This window comes from Prionailurus viverrinus, chromosome A2 (assembly GCF_022837055.1).
Source record: "Prionailurus viverrinus isolate Anna chromosome A2, UM_Priviv_1.0, whole genome shotgun sequence".
Classification (NCBI taxonomy): Eukaryota; Metazoa; Chordata; class Mammalia; order Carnivora; family Felidae; genus Prionailurus; species Prionailurus viverrinus.
In genome coordinates, this window is record NC_062562.1 from 95,726,000 (window position 1) to 95,746,634 (window position 20,635).

Here is a 20,635-nt window from a genome sequence, read left to right on the forward strand (position 1 = left end):
GCCTTAGTATCAGTGAGCATTTGGGTTGTTCCCAGTTTGTTTGTTTTTGTAACTACTGTTGCTGCTGTGTTAACTTTTGTCCATCTTCTGATGCCCAGCACGTGCCAAGGGCCCTGATGTGTGCAGAGATTGTGATCCCAAGATCTGTCAGTACTTGGGGAGTAGTGACTGTGTTGGGGAATGTGGCAGGAAGAGGAACTGAAGCCAAAAGCAATATTTGTAATATTTGTGTGTTTATTACATATCTCATTACATCACAGAAATGATCTCTGACAGATGTCCTTCAGAGCTGTTGATGAACACTGGATACCTGATGGGATGGGCCATGAACCAACCAGATGTAGCAGTTCTTCTATTATTAAGTTGACTAGATTAGTTCTTCTTTTATTATCAAATTGATAATTCCTGCAAAAAGAAGATACATGTATCAGAATAGTAGCCTCTAACCTGTGGCTTATAAATGAAACCTCAAGTGATAAACTGGCATGTGTTTATGTTGCTGAGAGAAATAGTATATTACAGGTATACCTTGATTTAAGAATTCTCCTTTGTAAAAACTGTATACTTCTTTCATTTATTTTTAAAAGAGATTAAACTTCATAATAGAGACTAGATAAGATCAGGGCAAAGTGCCATTCTCTCACTGTTCATTGTTAATAACTGAGGTGATATTGAGAAGAAGCAGAGGTAGATGGTGAGTGAACAGTGAAGGTGTAATGACCCGTCAGTGTTGTCAGTCGTGCTTATGAGGAGGTGTGGTAACAGTGTCTGGAGAGGCTGATGAAAGTGGCTAGGTCCCAGGACAGCTTATTCCTGGAGCTCTGCCTTCTTTCTGCTTTTTTGGGATGAGATTTGTGGTAGGTATATAGTTGTATTATATCCTTTTAAAAACAAGTGATATTAGGGGTGCCTGGGTGGCTCTGTCTGTTAAGCATCGAACTCTTGGTTTCGGTTCAGGTGAGTTTGAGCCCCGCATCAGACTCTGTGCTGACAGTGTGGAGCCTGCTTGGGACTGTCTCTCTCCCTCTCCCTCTGCCCTTCCCCTGCTTGAGCAAGCTGTCTCTCTCAAAATAAATAAATAAACCCTAAAAAAAAAAAGGTGGTATTAATTCGGTTAGTGAATATTCTTTACAGATCTGTGGGGGAGGAAGACAAAGATCTTTCAAAGAAGAAAACAATCACCCATAGTCTGAACCCACAAGTAATCACTCTTAGTTTGTTGATTCTTGGTTTCTTTGTATATTTTTAAATTTAACTTGTATCATACTCTTTATGCAATTCTGGCTTCTTTTCCCCTGACTTTATCTTGAGAGCATTTTCTCACATTAAAAATTTTTTGAAAACATTTTTGACAGTTACATAATTTACAGTGTATGATTATGCAATAATGTAACCATGGACCAGATATGTAATCTTTTTTTAATAATTTTATTTATTTTAAATAATCTCTGCACCCAGTGTTCAGCTCAAACTCATGACCCCGTGATCAAGAGTTGCATGCTCTTCTGACTGAACCAGTTGGGCACCCCATCTGTTTATTTAATTTTTTTTTTTTTTAATGTGTGAGAGAATGAGTGCAAGTGGGGGAGGGGCAGAGAGAGAGGGAGACGGAGGATCCAAAGCGGGTTCAACACGGGGCTCGAACTGAACGTACTGTGAAACTATGACCTGAGCCAAAGTCAGATGCTCAACAGACTGAGCCACCCAGGTGCCCCAACTCCATCTTTTTTTTTTTAAGGGAACTGTGCAGATATTCTGAAGTTCAGAGGAATAATGCCTAAAATTGTTGCTTAGTGTACCTCTTTTTTTTTTAAGTTTATTTATTTATTTTGAGAGAGAGCATGCATGAGCTAGAGAGGGGGTGGGGGGAGAGAGAGTCCCAGGCAGGCTCCACACTGTCAGCACAGAGCCCAGTGTGGGGCTTAAACTCATAAACCATGAGATTGACCTGAGCAGAAATCAAGAGTCGGACGCCTAACTGACTGAGCCACCCAGGTGCCCAGTGGTGCCTCTTTTTTAATCATTCTTTTTTGTTCAACAAATACTTATTGAGCAGCTATGTGCAGGGGCATCTGGGTGGCTCAGTCAGTTAAGCAGCCGACTCTTGGTTTCAGCTCAGGTCATGATTTCACAGTTCATGAATTCAAACCCTGCTTTGGGCTCTGTGCTGATAGTGCAGTGCCTGTTTGGGATTCTCTCTCTCACCCTCTCTCTGCCCCTCCTGCTCACTTGCACGTTTTCTTCCTCTCTCTTTCTCTCTCTCTCAAAAAATAATCTAAACAAACAAAAAGAACCTCTGTGAAGGCACTCTTCTAGACTTACAGTATTATGTGGGCTTTGATTTTGATTAAAAATCCCTGCCTTCCTGGAGCTTATCATCTAGTTACCTGTTCAGAAATAAGTTGACCGCATAATCAGTAACATGAGCCTAAAACAGTATTTTGATAATTTTATGTACTTAGAGGAGATTTGTTCTAAACACTAAGGTCATTCTACTTTTTATTCCGTATATATCATCTTTTTTCATTTGGGATCATTTAGTAATAGATACTGTCTATTGTATTGTTTTTTCAGTGTTTTTTTAAGCTTTTATAATGTAAAATTTTAGTTTTTCCTCCTTTATAATTGAGAGTAGGAAGAGGAAAAATGATAGGGAACAATTGAAAAAAATTCTTCAGTAGAGCCCTTAAAACTAGAAGAAACCTTAAAAGATCCTTCTAATCTACCTCTTCATTGTGCAGTTGAAGGTACTGAGTTCTGCTGAGGTCAAGTGGCTTGTCCAGCGTCACAAAGCTAGCTTATTAGAACCTCTTTAGATACAGTGGTCCAGTACTCTATTGTATGTAATCCATATACTTTTATGAAACTTTTTTTTTTTGATCATTAGGGAAATGCATTTTAAAGTGTATTTGTTTTTGAGAGAGACCGAGACAGCGTGAGCTGGGGAGGGTCAGAGAGAGAGAGAGAGAGCGAGAGCGAGAGAGAGAGAGAGAGAGAGAGAGAGAGGGAGAGAGAGAGAGGGAGAGTGAGAGAGAGAGAGAGAGAGAGAGAGAGAGAGAGAGAGAGAATCCCAAGCAGGCTCCACGCCATCAGCACAGAGCCCTCTGTGAGGCTCGAACTCACGAAACCGTGAGATCATGACCTGAGCCAAAACCAAGAGTCGGATGTTTAACCGACTGAGCCACCCAGGCACCCCTGAAACATGACTTTCATTCAACAAATGTTTGTGCCTACTATGTGCCATACAATGAAATGTGTTAAAATGTGCAAAATTAAGGTGATTCCTTAGACTGCAGAATCTGTTTTCTTCTCAGACATGGTGTTCCAAAACTAATTTAAAAAATCTACATTGAATGAGATTATAGTATATAAATAAGACTGGGGACTTAACAAATATAAAGTTCTGAGGTCTTTTCGATATCTGATATGTTGGGGGCTATTTGGCACTGTTATTTGGAAAATATGCTTCAGAGCATCCTTAAAATGTTGCTTTTGTCTTCATTGCTTTTCAGTTGCCCTACATACAAATTGTCTTTGGGTCAACTGTTGTAATCTTCTTTTTGTTTCCATAGTTAGGCCCCTGGAGTTTTGTTGTAATAGTTTGTACAGCATTCTTGTGCAACATTCATTAAGGAATATTAAAAAGGTTTAAAGGCAGCAGTGACAAGTACCAATAGTCACTGTAATTAGAATTAATTAGGATTTCTTAAATTTTCTACAGCAAAAATAGAAAATGGCTCAACTTACAGCTGTTTTTGGAAACTGGAGAGACTAGCTAACATTCAAGAAATATTTTATAGTGTTCTCTTTGGGTGTGTGTGTGTTGTTTTGGGTGTGTTTTTCTCCCAGTCTTGTCAAAAAAGTGTTTGTTGGTTTGGTGATTTCATATATTCATGCCTTTAAATTTAGCATTCTGGGATTTAAAGTATAATGACAAACGAGGGAGGAAAAGGAACTCAGAATGCATGGAATATAAATTGGCATCATGGAAAAACTACTGGATTTGGAGTCAGGGGTTCTTGTTCTCTTTTGCCACTTAAAACTGATTATGATCTGAGGCAAGTAATGCCTATTTGTCTTTAAATCTCAGCTTCCACATTCTTTTTTTCTAGTTGATATTCCCTGACCTCTCCCTACATCCGCGACCATATTAGGTCTTTCCATCGTAGGCTTTCTTTAGTACCTGTACTTTTTTTCAGAGTGCTTTTTATCTCTTGAAATGATATATTTCTGTGTTTATATATATTCTTCCTACCTCGATTAGAATTCATAGCAGTACTGTTTGTATCTATTTGATTCATTACTACCTGCTCTGCCTTTAGCACAGTGGTGGATACATGATAGGCAGTCAATAAATATTTTTTAAATAAATGAACTACTTAATACCTGTCATACGCTGAGTAATTTCGTTCACAGATATAAAATTCCACAACCACACCTCTTACAGAAAGCCTTCTTTGAGGAAATCAGGATATGAGAGGCTCCTGTACCATCTCTTTAAAGATGTATATATGGGAGTACTTTTGTTCATGAAATTTTACACAAACTTTTGTTTCTTACAACTCAGTGAAGTAATGGGCTGGCCTTGACTAAAAGATCATACTAGTAGGACTATATATTTTGATTCATGTCTAGCACCGTGCCTAGCACATGATAAACACTCAATGAATACTCAATAAACAAATATTACAATTAGTAGTTTTTTTGAACTGCCATTATAAAAACTTGACATGTTTTTATACCACATTTTTTAAGTTTCTTGTTTTATTGAGAATGATTACTTATAAATATTGAACTTAAGGAATAAATTATCAGTCATTTTTGTTTACTCATTTATTCATGTTCTAATTAAAGTAAGATACTTGCTTGAGATCTGAATTCGTTTTGAAAGACAAGTGTATGTGGACATAATATCTTTCCAGTAAATCTTGTAACTATTTCTGTGCCTACATATGTTAACATTTTTATAATTGGCTTCCAAATGACAAACACAGATGGCTGTAGTCTGAAGTTTCAGCATGTTTTAGAATAAATGTTTTCCCAGTAATTTAAAGTGTATCATTTCAATATCAGATGATTAGCTAATTGAGTAGAGTTTCTGATTTTTGCTTATCTGCTAGCTTGCCACTTTACAGATTTAAAATAAAAATAGCTTAAATAGCTATAATAAATTAGATTTATGGTATGATCTTATTCCCTCTCTCACATTTTTGTGAAACAGAACTCTTGCTGAAAAACAGTTGTGGGTTTTATTTATTTTTAAAACTCAAAGTATAATTAACATACAGTATTATATTAGTGTCAGGTGTACAGTATAACAATTCAGCAATTCTATATATTTCTCTGTGCTCATCAGGATAAGTGTACTCTCAGTCACCTGTCTCCCTAGCCACCTCCCCTCTACAATTTCTTCTCTGTATTTAATAATCTGTCTCTTTTCTGTTTGTTTTATTATTTTTTAAATGTTTGTTTAAATGTTTTTTAAATGTTTGTTTATTTTGAGAGAGAGTGTGTGCGCAGGGGGGAAGGGAAGAGAGAGGAAGAGTGAGACAAGCCCAAGCAGGCTCTGCACTGTAAGTGCAGGGCCCAATGTGGGGCTTGAACTCATGAACCTGAAATAAAGAGTTGGATGCTTAACCAGCTGAGCCTCCAGGTGCCCCTGTTTTGTTTTGGTTTTTTTTTATTTCCACATGAGTGAAATTTATGGTATTTGTCTTTTTCAATCTTATTTCACTTAATATAGTGCCCAGGAGGTCCACCCACATTATCTCAAATGGCACAACCTCATTTTTTATGGCTGTGTAATATTCCATTGTATATATGTGCCACATCTTTCTTATCCATTTGTCTATCAGTGGACTCTTAGGTTGCTTCCGTATCTTGGCTATTGTAAATAATGCTGCAATAAACATAGGGGTGTATATATCTTTTCAAATTACTGTTTTTATTTCCTTTAGGTAAGTATCCAGTAGTGGGAGTACTGGATCATATGGTAATTCTATTTTTAATTTTTTGAGGTACCTCCATTCTGTTTTCCACAGTGGCTGCATCAATATGCATTCTCAGCAGCAGTGCACAAAGGTTTTCATTTTCTCCACATCCTTGCCAACACTTGTTGTTTCTTGTGTTTTTGATTTTAGCCATTCTGACAGGAGTGAAGTGATATCTTATTGTTGTTTGATTTGCATTTTCCTGATTATTAATGACGTTGAGTATATTTTCATGCATCTGTTAGCCATGTATACGTCTTCTTTGGAGAAATGTCTCTTCATATCCTCTGTTCATTTTTAGTCAGATTGTTTTTTTGGTGTTGAGTTGTATAAGTTCTTTATACATTTTTATGAAACAGAACTCTTGCTAAAAAGCTATTGTGGGCATTATTTTTGAGAATTAATTTTGTCTTGTTTTTTGCCTGATGGAGGAAGAGATGGAAAGAGGGATGATTTTGTGTTTTAAATCATTTAATTGCTAATTTTATTTCTAAGACCATGGAACTTTTTTATATAGTAGAATTAGATATGCCTGTTATGTCATCTTAATTGTCTGGTTCTGTGGATCAGTGCTTAAAATGATTGTTTAGTGGTGACTTTTTGTGAAAGATAAATTATCTTTTTTTTCACTCAACGTGTATTTTTTGAGTACTCTTCTGGACTTTGAATATATAGCTGTGAGGAGAACAAAAGTCCTTACCCTCATGCAGTTTACCTTCTGATTAATTGTTCTGAAAATATAGTATGACTTCATATTATCAGTAAAAGACCCAAAACAGTGTCTTGGTAATTTTATGTTCTTAGAAGTGAAGTGATTTGTTCTGAACACCATAATAGAACCATTCTACTTTTTAAACAAAAATTTTATTTATTTTAAGTAACCACTATCCCCCATGTGGGGCTCGAAATCTCAACCCTGAGATCTAGAGTCTTGTGCTCCTCCAGCTGTGTTAGCCAGGCACCCCAAGATCCATTTTACTTTTAATCCATATCTGTCCATTAATAACTTTTGCATTTGGGTTCATTTAGCATTGGATACGGTTGTCTCAGAGGTGTTTCTTAAAAAATAAAATTTTTTATAATGCAGTTTTAGTTTTCTCCTTTGTACATAGAAATAAATATTAAATATAAGGGTGCCTGGGTGGCTCAGGTCATGATATCACGGTTTGTGGGTTCAAGCCCCACGTCGGGTTCTGCTGACAGCTCAGAGCCTGGAGCCTGCTTCGGATTCTGTGTCTCCCTCTTTCTCTGCCCCTCCCCTGCACGCACTCAAAAATAAAGAAACATTAAAAATTTTTAAAATATTATAAGATGTGTGTGTGTGTGTGTGTGTGTATGTATATATATGTATATAAAACAAATGGGAATTTCAAACAAAATTCTTCATCTTTGTCTTTATATCTTCTTCTGGGTATATTTTCTAACACAACATGGAATTTTAAGAAGTTTCTGAAGTTGAACTTAAATATTAAAAATGTCATTATTAACATTTTTCTTAGTTTTGTGCTCTCTGTGGGATCTTTTGAAATGTGCCTAGACTTTGATTCTATTTACAGATAATATATAATAGTGTTTCGGTTCATTCATTTTTAATGGAGGATTTGCTATCCTCCAAAGTAGTTTAAATGCATTCCAGCAGCTTACTAATGTACAAATAGAGGCAACTGGTCTTGCATCTGTTCCTTAAGCAGGCATGAAGTAGGAAAACAGGCTAGTTGCTAAATAACTGGGGAAAAATTTTTTTAATGTGATCTATTTTTACATTCTACAAAGTCAGTGATTGATATTTCCGATTTATGAATTAGACATATTTATTAAGTAATCACTTTTATATAGGTCATGTTTTTCTTCATCAGCAACAGACAAAATAAATATAAAATATGCTGTATGTTATTCTTTGGGTTCTGGTATTTGTCACATATTTTGATAGTTAATATCAGCATCATTATTAAGATTGCTTTAATACCTCATATGTGCTTGGTCTGAGTAGTTATATAATTAATATACTGATACTATATTTCTTCTTTTTAAGACACGAAGGGGTTTACACCTGTTCCTATGCTTTTGTTTCTTTCCTCTCAATGATCAAATAGCTCAAATTAAATTTAATAATTGGTGGTTAGTAGTTGCTTCATATAAAATTTAGAAAATTTGTTGCATAAAAAAGCAAATTTTGAATAAGTATAAGGAAAAATACCTGTAATCTCCAGTCTGGAGAGATACCAGAGTTGTGGTTATATTCTTTCAGAATTTATGCCTATGTGTATAATGTTATTAAAATTCAAGCTAGTTAGAATTGTTGAAGGCTGTGTCTTTGTTGAAAAAGAGAAAAAGATGGACACCATTTTCATTTTATTAAGAAACGGTTCTATTGCATATTATTTTATATACACTACTATCATAAACATGTTATTCTTTCATGTTTTTTGTATAAACATCTTTATTATTATTGCTTTATTAATATTGCTTTAATTGAGTTAATCCAGTATTGCCCAAAGTATGTAATGCATACTTCTGATTTTAGGTGATGACAAGATATTTTAGGTGATATCCTGATTCAGTATTAAATAATAGTGAATAGTACTGTAAGAAAGTTAATACCTTTCTAGTTTTTTTTTCATCCCATCTGCTTACAATAAGCCAAAAGTCTATTTGCTCATATATCCTTAATATTCCTTTAACACTTGCCTGTTGCTCTATAACCTTCAGCAGTAATACCTAACTAAAATTTTAATGTAGTTTTATTTTTCATTACGTTCATTTCTGTTTACTGTTTTATTTAAGGAAATCACAAGTAATACTAGCTTTTAATTTACACCAGGATAGAAAATCTCCTTTTAAAATAAATTTAGACAAGTATGCTAGTTAAAACATGTTAAGTTAATGATGAGTACAGATGGCAGTAGGACATTGCAGAAGTGCTGCTGATGATGTGCAAATGGTTAGGGGATAGGAAGCACTGTTGTTGGACATTTGAATTATTTCAAAATTTTTCCCATTGGATAAAAGGCTGCAGTGATCATTTGTACAACAAAATCTTTTGCATGGACTAATTACATTTAGTATAAATTAGAAATCCCAGAAATTTCACAAAGCAAATGCATTTAGAACTCTTATCCAGAGATTGCACTCTGACCAAGCAGTGACTGAGAGTGCCTGTTTTCCCTTATTCTGCCTATCTCTGGGCTCATTTTTTTTCTTTAGACGTGACATTTTCAGTTCTCAGTATTTGAATAGCATTATTCAGAAGTATCTTACTTCTTTGCAATTCAGTAGTTATATTAAGGATTCTAATAGTTGTCCTTTATTATTTCACTGATGATTTGATCTTGTAAAGAAAGTAACTCCAGGGGCGCCTGGGTGGCTTGGTCGGTTAAGCGTCCGACTTCAGCCAGGTCACGATCTCGCGGTCTGTGAGTTCGAGCCCCGCGTCAGGCTCTGGGTTGATGGCTCAGAGCCTGGAGCCTGTTTCTGATTCTGTGTCTCCCTCTCTCTCTGCCCCTCCCCCGTTCATGCTCTGTCTCTCTCTGTCCCAAAAATAAATAAACGTTGAAAAAAAAAAAATTAAAAAAAAAAAAAAAAGTAACTCCACAGATACTTTTTCTTGATCACCACTATGAAAAAAGCAAGTATCTCTAATGATAATGACAACTTTTTTTCTGTAGCTTGCCCAGTTTCGACAAAGGAAAGCTCAGTCTGATGGACAGAATCCTTCTAAGAAGCAGAAAAAAAAGAAGAAAACTTCAAGCAGTAAACAAGATGTGTCAGCATACCATGCTTTGAATCTTGAGCACTCAAGGAGTGATGAAATGTACATAAATAGTTCTCAGAGAGTAGGAACAGCTGTGACTCCTGAATCCACAATAATCAAACGTGACGAGATCTTTGTTGAAGTAAGTATTCATTTAAATTTTGAACATTAGAATTCTAAGTGGAAAGTTGTTGTAGTAACAGTACTCATTAGCACCCTGTGCAGTTTTTGTGTGCTTGATTCAACAAACGTTTGTAATACAACTGTGATATATCAAGGATTCAGCACCACGGATGCAAAGGTAGATATGACAATCTCTGCCCTTTAGGAAAGTCAGTCTAGGGGGGAAGGTGGATGTAAGATAGTCTGTGTACTCTGATTACAGCTGTGGTAACAAAAATGCATATGGTACCCTAGAATACCATGATTTGGGAGAATGCTAAATCGGCGTTAGCTATCAGCAAAGAAGTAGGCAAGACAACCTCTGTGGTAAAGAAGCAGCATTCACAAAGACATGAAACTGTGTGATGTGATTTGGAAACTGTAGGAAGTTTAGTTTTAAAAGGATCACAGAATGATGGGGATGAGTGGTGGTAAAGATGTGGGGCAGGAGATTGCACCTGGCCCAGAGAAGGCCCTAAACAGAGGCTAGTTTTCTTCTTCTCATTAATGGTGTAATTTCCAGAATATGGCAAAGAGGGAGAATTTAAAAGTGGATTGGGATGGTGGGTGGGATCAGCCACCAACTAAGACCAGGAGTAAAGAAGGTTGGGGTGCTTAGGAGAAAGAGTGGTGGAAAAGGCAGATAATAATTATAATTTGGATTGTGCCCTGTTATATTTATGTGGAAACAGAAAGACTTAGATATTATTTAGGATTTGAGCTTTATTCAAGAGGTCAGGAATGTTAGAGATTTGCTGTTCATCCTAAGAATGGATCTTTTTGAGATTTTCCTACTTAGAACTTGTTGAGCATCTTGGATATGTAGATTAGTGTTTTTCATCAAATTTGGGAAGTTTTCAGACATTGTATCTTCAAATATTCTTTCTGCTCCTTTCTGCCCCCTTCTTCTGGATCTCCTGTTATGCATGTTGGTATGTTTGATATTGTTGTACAGATCTGATGCTCTGTTCATTTTTCTTCATTCTTGTTCTTATCTTCAGACTGCCTAATTTCAGTTGAACTATATTAAAGTTTGTGGATTCTTTCTTCTTCCTCAGATCTGTTAAGCCCCTCTAATGAATTTTTCATTTCAGTTATTTTACTTTTAATTAATTAATTAATTAAAAAAAATTTTTTTAAATGCTTATTTATATTTGAGAGAGACAGAGGGCAAGTGGGGAAAGGACAGAGAGAGAGGGAGACAGAATCTGAAGCAGGCTGCAGGCTCTGAGCTGTCAGCATAGGACCCAGCGCAGGTCTTGAACTCATGAACCATGAGATCTTGACCTGAGCCGAAATTGGACACTTAACCGACTAAGCCACTCAGGTGCCCCCCTTTTTAATTTATTATTAAAAAAATTTTTTTAAACTAATCTCTACACCCAGCATGGGACATGAACTCATAACCCCAAGATCAAGAATTGTATGCTTCACCGATGGAGCAAGCCAGATGCTCCTCTTTGGTTCTAAGTTATTTCTCTTTAGTGATCTTCTCTATTTTGTAAGGCAGTATCCTTATAGTTTTCTTTAGTGTTTTAGACTTTATTTTATTCACTTAATTTTATTCACTTGAACATATTTAAAATGGCTAGGGACTGTTTCTAATGACTGCTGTTTTTCTTATGTATGGGCCGTACTTTTCCTTTTTCTTTATGTATCTTGTAATTGTTGAATCTGAACCTTTTAAACAGTAGAATATGGCAACTCTGGTGTTTGCTATAGTTTGCATATATATTTGTTATTTTTTCTGCAAAACATATCGGTATCTGGGCTTTTCACTAGAGTTAGCATTTCCACTGCAAAGAACGTCTTGTTCACCATTTTATCCTCAGTACCACAGCTTTTAGTACACAGTATATACATTTAATCTATAGCTGGTTAAAGGGCATAAGTGAATGAACCATGAGGGCTTAGGTCATAAAAGTATTTTTTTTTTAATGTTTATTTATTTTTGAGATAGGGGGAGACAGCATGAACGGGAGAGGGTCAGAGAGAGAGGGAGACACAGAATCTGAAACAGGCTCCAGGCTCTGAGCTGTCAGCACAGAGCCTGACACGGGGCTCGAACTCACAGACCGCGAGATCATGACCTGAGCTGAAGTCAGACACTTAACTGACTGAGCCACCCAGGCGCCCAGGTCATAAAAGTATTTTTGATTTGGGGTGCCTGGGTGGCTCAGTCAGTTAAGCGTCCGACTTTGGCTCAGGTCATGATCTCACAGTCTGTGAGTTCAAGCCCTGAGTCAGGCTCTGTGCTCACAGCTGGAGCCTGCTTGGATTCTGTGTCTCCCTTTCTCTCTCTCTGCCCCTCCCCCACTCATGCTCTGTCTCTGTCTCTCAAAAATAATAAATAAACGTTAAATGTTTTTTTAAAAAAGGTATTTTTGATTTAAAAGAGGGGTCACATAAGTTAGCAATCACCGAGACAGAATTTTAGAATAGGGTTAAGTTTATTTCTGTTCTTGGCATCAATTACTACATCAGAGAGTAGGTAGGCTTAGAACTTGGTATTGAGTGCTGAATAAAATTTCCTTAAAGTCTAGGTGAGAAAGGAGTCAATGATGGTTTATTTTTGTTGAATGAATATCTAGGTCTCTTTTCTCACTTGTAAAATGAGGGTCTTAGATGAGTGGGTGAACAGTAAAAGCAGTAAAAATTTAAGTTTCCTCCTTGACTCTTTCTAGTACCTATAAGCTGAGGGAAGCTTGGAAAAGCCATTCACCTTATACCCAAATTCCAGGGATGTAAGGATGAAACAGGGATGTCTTAGAAAGTGTTTTATAAGCTTCAAAGGTGTTAATAACAACAAGACTGTTATATTTCTTCAAGTTGTTAATCCTTTTCTAGCATCAAGATTTGATGGTTTTTTTAACCTTTTTTTTTTAATCTCTAGGTCCAACATGGGGCTCAAACTTATGACCCCAAGATCAAGAGTCATGTGCTCTACCAACTGAGCCAGGCACCCCAATGATTTTTCTTTTTGGAAAAACTGAACCCTTTTGACTAACATTTTAATAAAGATCTTTTAGTTAAAAGAGACGTAAGAATTTGAGGGATGATACCTTATTTGGTGCTTTTGTCTTATGAATGATTTGTATGTAGTGTATGTATGACTCTGTGTGAAAGAAAGTACCTCTTGATACATTTATATTTAGAAAAATGCCTTGTGATAAATAGCATATGTGTTATATAGCCATTGTGATTCATAATCAGAGTGAAAATTTTACAGGTTTGGGGGCACCTGGCTGGCTTAGTCATTAGAGCATGTGACTCTTGATCTTGGGGTTGGTTGTAAGTTCAAGCCCCACCTTGGGTGTAAAGCTTACTTAAAAAAAAATGAATAAAATAAAATCCACATACTTTAAAAATTTTTTTAAAGGTTTGAATAATTTTTACTAGTTTTTTAGTGATATTTTTATGTGAATTTTCCATCATATGTTACTAATAGTAATGGGTTAATAGAGTACAGTGGGAGGGAAAAAAGACCTTAATCTAATCAATTTTTACTTTTGTTTTAGCCAGAAAGTGAAATTTCAACTACAGCAGATGATTATAGTTCAGAGGTAAGAAAAATTAATACTATGTATAAATGACTTTTTATATTGATTTTGAAACTTCTTGATTATTAATACTTTATTTCTTACAACTCACATGCTTATGTATTTTTATAAATATAATGAAATATAGCATAACAAAATATAATGTAAATGACCTAGAAAACCTGAAGGTTTATGTTTTTCTCTATATATTTTTGCAGATTGTTAACTAAGGTCTTAAATCTGTTTGCATAGCTTTGACCTTAATTAAATAGAGGCCTTGAGTTTCTAGGAAAGTGATATTGAGATTCTAGGATACATGATTGTCATAAGGTATCCATATTCAACACCGTAAAATATTTCATTATACAGACTATTTCACCTTTTAAATAATGCTTTTTACAAATGCTTGAATTCTGTAGAATTATATGAATTCATTTATTGAAATTAATGTTGCAGCAGTGATTTTTAAAATAGGTGATAACATGTAATGTAGGCATTTGTCACATTAGGAAATATCTTTTTTATGTGTTGTTAATATATGTCATATGTTATTGTTTTATTATTCTTTTAGGTATCATTGTCATTTCTTTGGTCCAGAATTTGAGAATATGGAAAATTATTCTTTACTTTAAATAGTTCGGCAACTCAGTGTATTCCATAAGTTTTGATACATTGTAGGTTTCTAATACAAGGGGGAAAAAAGACAACTTAATATTCTTAAATGAACAAATTACTGTTTTGAAGTGCTAATACGAGTGAAAACTTTGATACTCCAAAAGTTTAATGTGCTTAAAAGCTGGGAATATACTTATTAGTAATCTGATCAGGAAAATAATTAACCAGGGTTAAGTAAATAAATTGGCACCTTGTTTACGCTATATAAAGTTGCCTATATGGGAAATATCTCAGTTTAAAATCACAGCTTGCAATTCTGAAAATCTAGCCTTGAGAATTTAAATTTGAAGCTTACATATGAAAACAACACTGTTTTTCCTTTTCTGTAATGCCTTATATTCTTTTAAAAATTTTTATTAAAAAAATTTTTAAGGCTTATTTTTTAGAGAGCGAGAGAGAGAGAACACAAGCAGGAGAGAGGCAGAGAGAGAGGGAGACAGAATCTGAAGCAGGCTTTAGTCTCTGTGCTGTCAGTGCAGAGCCCGACATGGGGCTCAAAATCATGAACTGCAAGATCATGACCTGAGTCGAAGTCAGACACTTAACCAACTGAGCTACCCAGGCCCCCCTAAAAAAATGTATTTTTATTCATTATTTTAAAATTGAAGTATAGTTGATACAAAATATTATAATAGTCTCAAGTGTACAACATAGTAATTTGACATTTATATACCTTACAAAATACTCCCACAATAAGTGTAGATACCACCTGTTATCATACAAAATTATTATTTTTTAAAGTTTATTTTGAGAGAGAGTGTGTACAAGAGCAGGGGAGGGGCAGAGAGAAAAGGAGAGAGAGAGGATCGGGCTCCAACTCAGGGCTTAAATTCACAAACTGAGATCATGACCTGAGCTGAAATCAAGAGTCAAACACTTAACTGACAGCCACCCAGGCGCTGTTACCATACAAAATTATTACAATATTATTAACTATACTCTTTATGCTGTACTTTACATCCTTGCAGCTTATTTATTTTATAATTTGAAGTTTCTATCTCTTATTCCCCTTTACTTGTTTAGCCCATTGCCCTACTTTTCCTCCCCTCTGGTAACCACCAGTTTGTTTTTTCTCTGTATGTACGAGTCTGTTTCTGTTTTATATGTTCATTTGTTTTTTAAATTCTACATATAGATGAAATTATATAGTATTTGTCTTTCTCTAACTTATTTCACTTATCCATGTTGTCACATATTTCATTCCTTTTTATGGCTGAGTAATCTTCCATTATACACAGACGTGCACACACACACACACACACCCCACATCTTCTTTACTCATTCGTTTGTCGATGGACACTTAGGTTGCTTCCATGTCTTGGCTATTATAGATAATGCTACAATAAACATAGGGATGCAATATATATTTTTGAATTGGTGTTTTCCTTTTCTTTAGGTGAATACCTGGAGATGGAATTAATGCATCCCATGGTATTTACATTTTTAATTTTTTGAGGGACTGCCATACTGTTTTCCATAATGGCTACACAAATTTACATTCCCACTGACAATGCACAAAAATTCCCTTTGTCCCATGTTTTCAGAAACACTTGTTATTTCATGTTTTTTGAAAATGGTCTTTCTGATGAGTGTGGGGTGATAGCTCATTGTGGTTTTAGTTTGCATTTTCCTGATGATTGGTGATGTTGAGCATCTTTTCTTGTTTGTTGGCCATCTATATGTATGTCTTCTTTGGAAGAATGTCTATTCAGGCCCTCTTGCTCATTTTTTAATTGGATTAGTGTGTGTGTGTGTGTGTGTGTGTGTGTGTGTGTGTGTGTGTGTTGAGTGTAATGAGTTCTTTTTATTAATTCCGGTATAATGAACATACAGTGTTATATTAGGTTCAGACATACAGTGATTCATCAATTTTCTGCAACACTCAGTGCTCATAATGATGTGTACCCTTTAATCCCCATCACCTATTTCACCCATCTCCCTTCCATCTCTCCTCTAGTCTCCATCAGTTTGTTCTTTATAGTTAAGTCTGTTTCTTGTTTCTTTTTTTTTTCCTTTGCTCATTTCTTTTGCTTCTTAAATTCCACATATGAGTGAAATCATATGGTATTGTTTTTCTCTGACTTATTTCACTTGGCATTATACTCTCTGCTATGAGTTTTTTTAATATATTTTGGAAATTAACCTTTCAATAGATATATCATTTACAAATATCTTCTCTCATTTAGTACATTTAGTAGGTTGCCTTTTAATTTTGTTGATGGTTCCCTTCATTGTGCAAAAAGTTTTTAGTTTGATGTAGTTTCAGTTTATTTTTACTTTTGTTGCCCTTGCCTGACAAGACAGATAGAAAATATATTCTAAGATTGATGTATAAGAGTTTACTCCCCATGTTTTCTTTTAGGACTTTTATGGTTTCAGGTCTTGAATCCATTTTGAGCTTATTTTTGTGTATGGTGTAAGAGAGTGGTTTCATTCTTTTGCATGCAGCTGTCCTGTGTTTTCAGCACCATTTATTGAAAAGAATATCTTTTCCCCATTGTGTATTTTTGCCTCCTTTGTCATAGATTAATTGACCATATAAACATGGGCTTATTTCTGGGCTCTCAGTTCTGTTCCATTGATCTATATATCCATTTTTGTGCCAGTATCATACTGTTTTGATTACTGTAGCTTTGTACTATGGTTTGAAATCAGGGACTATGTGTCCTCCAGCTTTGTTCTTCTTTCTCAAAATTACTTTCAGTTTTTTGGGGTCTTTTATGATTCCATACAAATTTTAGGATTATTCTGTGAAAATGCTATTATAGTTCAGATTGCTTTGGGTAGAATGGACATTTTTAACAGTATTAATTCTTTTGACCCATGAGCATGGTCTATCTTTCCCTTTATTTGTGTCCTCTTCAGTTTCTTTCATCAGTGCCCTAGGTATCAGTACAGGTCTTTCACCTCCTTGGTTAAATTTATTCCTAGATACTTTATTCTTTTTGATGCAGTTATAAATGGTATTTTTTTTAATTTCTCTGCTAGTTTGTTGATAGAGTAGAGAAATCGATAGATTTCTGTATATTAATTTTGTGTCCTGCAACTTTACTGAGTTCATTTATTAGTTCTGATAGTTTTTTAGTGGAATCTTTAGATTTTTTTATATATAGTATCCTATCATCTGCAAATGATGACTGGGCTGCAGCTGCTGTAGCTGTACTGGTGGACGGGGATGGCCCCTAGCAAGGCTGGCCAAGAGGCCAGGCTGAAGCTGCTGCAGGTATGCTGGCGGGTGGGGTAGTACGCAGTGTGACTGATTGGGAGGCTTGGTGGCCACTGTCTTGAGCCTGCAGGTGGGTGGGACTCCCTAGAGCAGGAGTCACTTTGGAAGGGCCCCTGCCAGGGCAGTTGGGTTGGTTGGGGTGGGTTCACAGGGGCAGGGAGAGTGGTGCTAGGAAGAGAGAGTGTCAGAACCAGGACCCAGCTGTGCTGAAGGAAGGCAAGAAAAATAGTGTGCGCCAGCACTTCCATTCCTGGAAAAACTTCCTGCAGATTCTTGCCCCTGGGGCACACACCCTAAAATTAATAATTTTTTTTCACATATAATCCAGCTGCTTTTCAAACTGCTGTCTTGTCCTGGGTCTCCGAGCAAGTGATGCTGTACACTGGCCTTTTAAGAGCAGAGTCTTGGTTTCTTATAGCCTTCTGGCTCCCCCAGTTAAGCCAATTTAAAACCAGATGTTTATGGGGGCTCATATTTCTAGTGCATATACACAGTATGAGGGCTTCCCGCTGTGGGGCTTGAACCCCTCACTCCTTGAGGAGGGCCTTCACACATGTGAGATCTCTCTTGCTTGTGGGTCGCTGCACAGGAAGTTTAGTTTCTGATCGTGTCTCTGCTCCTCCTACCCTTTTCCATGTGGCTTTTTCTTTGTATCTTTAGCTGTGGAAAACCTGTTCTGCTAGTCTTCAGGTTGTTCTCTGACAATGAGTTGGGGTGTATGTAGTTGCAGCCTTGGTGTGTTTGTGGGGAGAGGTGAGCTCAGGAACTTTCTACTTGGCTCTCTCTCTCTTTATAATGCCTTAATTCTTCTTCTTTTTTTTTTTTAAGTTTATTCAGAGAGTGTGAGCAAATGAAAGGAGCACAGGCGGAGGCGGGACATAGGGAAAAGGAGAGAAACTATCCCAGCCAGGCTCCACACTGTCAGCCCTGGCTTGATCCCACAAACTATGAGATCAGGAAGTCTAGAGTCGGTTGCTTAGCTGACTGAACCACCCAGGCACCCCTTTTATAATGCCTTAATTCTTATAGTGTCTTTCTTGATTAAAAGTTTCAGGTATTTTTGTTCTTGAACTGCCTTTGTCTTTGGGACACCCAAAGACTGCACAAAATGCATTTTTTTCTTTACACTAAGTTGAATTTTTTTTTTTTTTTAAATAAGCCAAATGGCTACAGGTCAGACCATCTCTTATATGCCTGTGAAATTTGGTTAAATTTATATAGCCTTTTTCTCACTTTTGGGATAAGAGAGTAAACTTTAGTTTTTATTAATATAGATTTGAAAGGTAAAAACATTAAGATTGTGGTTTTCAAGTTTTCTTTTTAAAAAACGATAATATTGGAAATTCTTGCTACAATAAGATATTTTTTGCCTAGATTTTTTAAATTGTAAAACTGGTGGGTATTGTGAGGTCCAGAAAAATGTATTCAAACTATTTATCTGTGATACCTAATAAATATGTGTTTTGAATTAAGGTACAAGTAATATTTAAATGTAAATCCTGCAAATAAAAGTTAGAATATGTTCACAATGATTCAACAAGAAAAATATTCTATGTGTATATGTGTATAATTTCTATATATTTGCATGTATAATTATATATATGTTTTATCATTGTATACATGAATGATTGTGTACATGAATAAATATATGCCTATACATACATGTGAAATTTTTTTCCAAACAAAAATTTCAGGAAAGATACTTCTCTTTGCTATGTGACATATCCTTTGATACTTTCTCTTTTTAATGCTGGTCACAAAAACCAAATTGAATAATGACCTATAATTTGAAAAAATAGTTTCTTAGAAGATTACATTGAAAACAGGTATTTATGAAATAATTTTTGACAGATTGACCTGATTTCAATCATAACCCTTGTGATATTATATATTTTGGGCCTGGATTCAGAATGGTTATGCTATGACAAGGTTACATATTCACTTTGTAGAAAACAGCAGAAAAATTTATTATGAAGTATTTGGTAGTGTCCCATTAAGATTGCTAACACGGAGGCTGGTTGAATCCATGACACTGGGCTAGTTGTGGGGGCTTTAGCCATTACTTTTGGTGATGTTAAAACTGGTGTGACTGGAGCTAGAATTACAGGGAACTTGTAAGCCATAGTCACACTTTCAGGAGGCAGAAGAATCATCAGTAAATGAAATTTGTCAATTAAGACGTAAATTGACCCTGTAATTCTTTTCATATTGGAAATTTTAAGGAATTATCTTTTAGTATCACACCCTCCCCACCAAAGGAAATTCCTTTCTAGGAAACACATAGATTACAACTTCATTACAAATGCCAGGTTTGCAGTGTTTAATAATCTTGATTACTCTTGTTTGCCCTTGAGTATTTTTAAAATTTCAAAATTAAAGTTTTTAATTGTGGGCTACGTAATTATCTTGTGTGTTATTTAAATATCACTGTCATTTTTCTGGGTTGTAGGGAAGTAAGGTAACATAAAAAAACAGGAGCTTTGGAAACTTGTGTTCAAATTTCACCTTCATCACCTCCGTGGTGTATCAACTGGGGCCCATCACTGAAACTCTGAAATGTAGTTTTTTTCATCTGTAAACAAGGATACCTACTTAACAGTGTAGTTGTGAGGGTTATCTGATAATAATTAGTATGGTGTTTAGTATATAAAAGACAATCAACAAAGGTTTTGTTTTTTTTTTTTTTACTGTTCTTCAGTAGAAATGTGCTCTTCCCACTAAGCATATGAAATGATTAATGAGAATTCTTTTAACAAATTATTCTCAAAAGGAGTTCAGAGTATGATTACTAGTTTAGAAATTTTCTGCATATAAATATGGTGTGCATTTAATTTTCTTGACTTCTTTGGCCGGTATTTTCGTTGGGTTGACTGATGGATTCAGGCTTAGAAATAATTAGATAATATTTTCCTATGACCTACCTAATAAGATCGGTTTTGAGTAAATATATACACAATTACATATACTAGAGAAATCAGACTGGATAAAAAAGTAGCCTTCTTACAAATTAATTTAAATTATATGTAATCTGTTAAGTCCTTCATGAAGGGACATTTCATATCCAAAAAGCCATATTAACATGAAATATTTTTATTGATACCCTTTGAGCAGGGTTATCTGGAGGAAGCTGTGAATATTGTAGGCAACCTAGACACAAGATAGGTAAATAAATGTACTATGCTAAGTGTGGAAAGATGAAATGATAGTAGAGCATACACTCTCATGGATTTCATGTGATTATTCAGTGCTTCTTAACCAAGTTGCTTATACAGTTCATGATATTTCTGAAATG

At 35.5% G+C, this 20,635-nt stretch overlaps 1 protein-coding gene across 5 annotated transcripts in view; it reads left to right on the top strand.

Annotated features, from left to right (window-relative positions):
* Positions 1-20,635, top strand: part of AKAP9 (A-kinase anchoring protein 9) — a 154,302-nt gene that overhangs the window by 12,943 nt on the left and 120,724 nt on the right. For all 5 annotated transcript variants that reach the window (XM_047830631.1, XM_047830647.1, XM_047830654.1 and 2 more), the window contains exons 2-3: positions 9,656-9,883; positions 13,422-13,466. In XM_047830631.1, the coding sequence (XP_047686587.1) occupies positions 9,656-9,883; positions 13,422-13,466 (273 nt within the window). The remainder of the gene's footprint in view (positions 1-9,655; positions 9,884-13,421; positions 13,467-20,635) is intronic.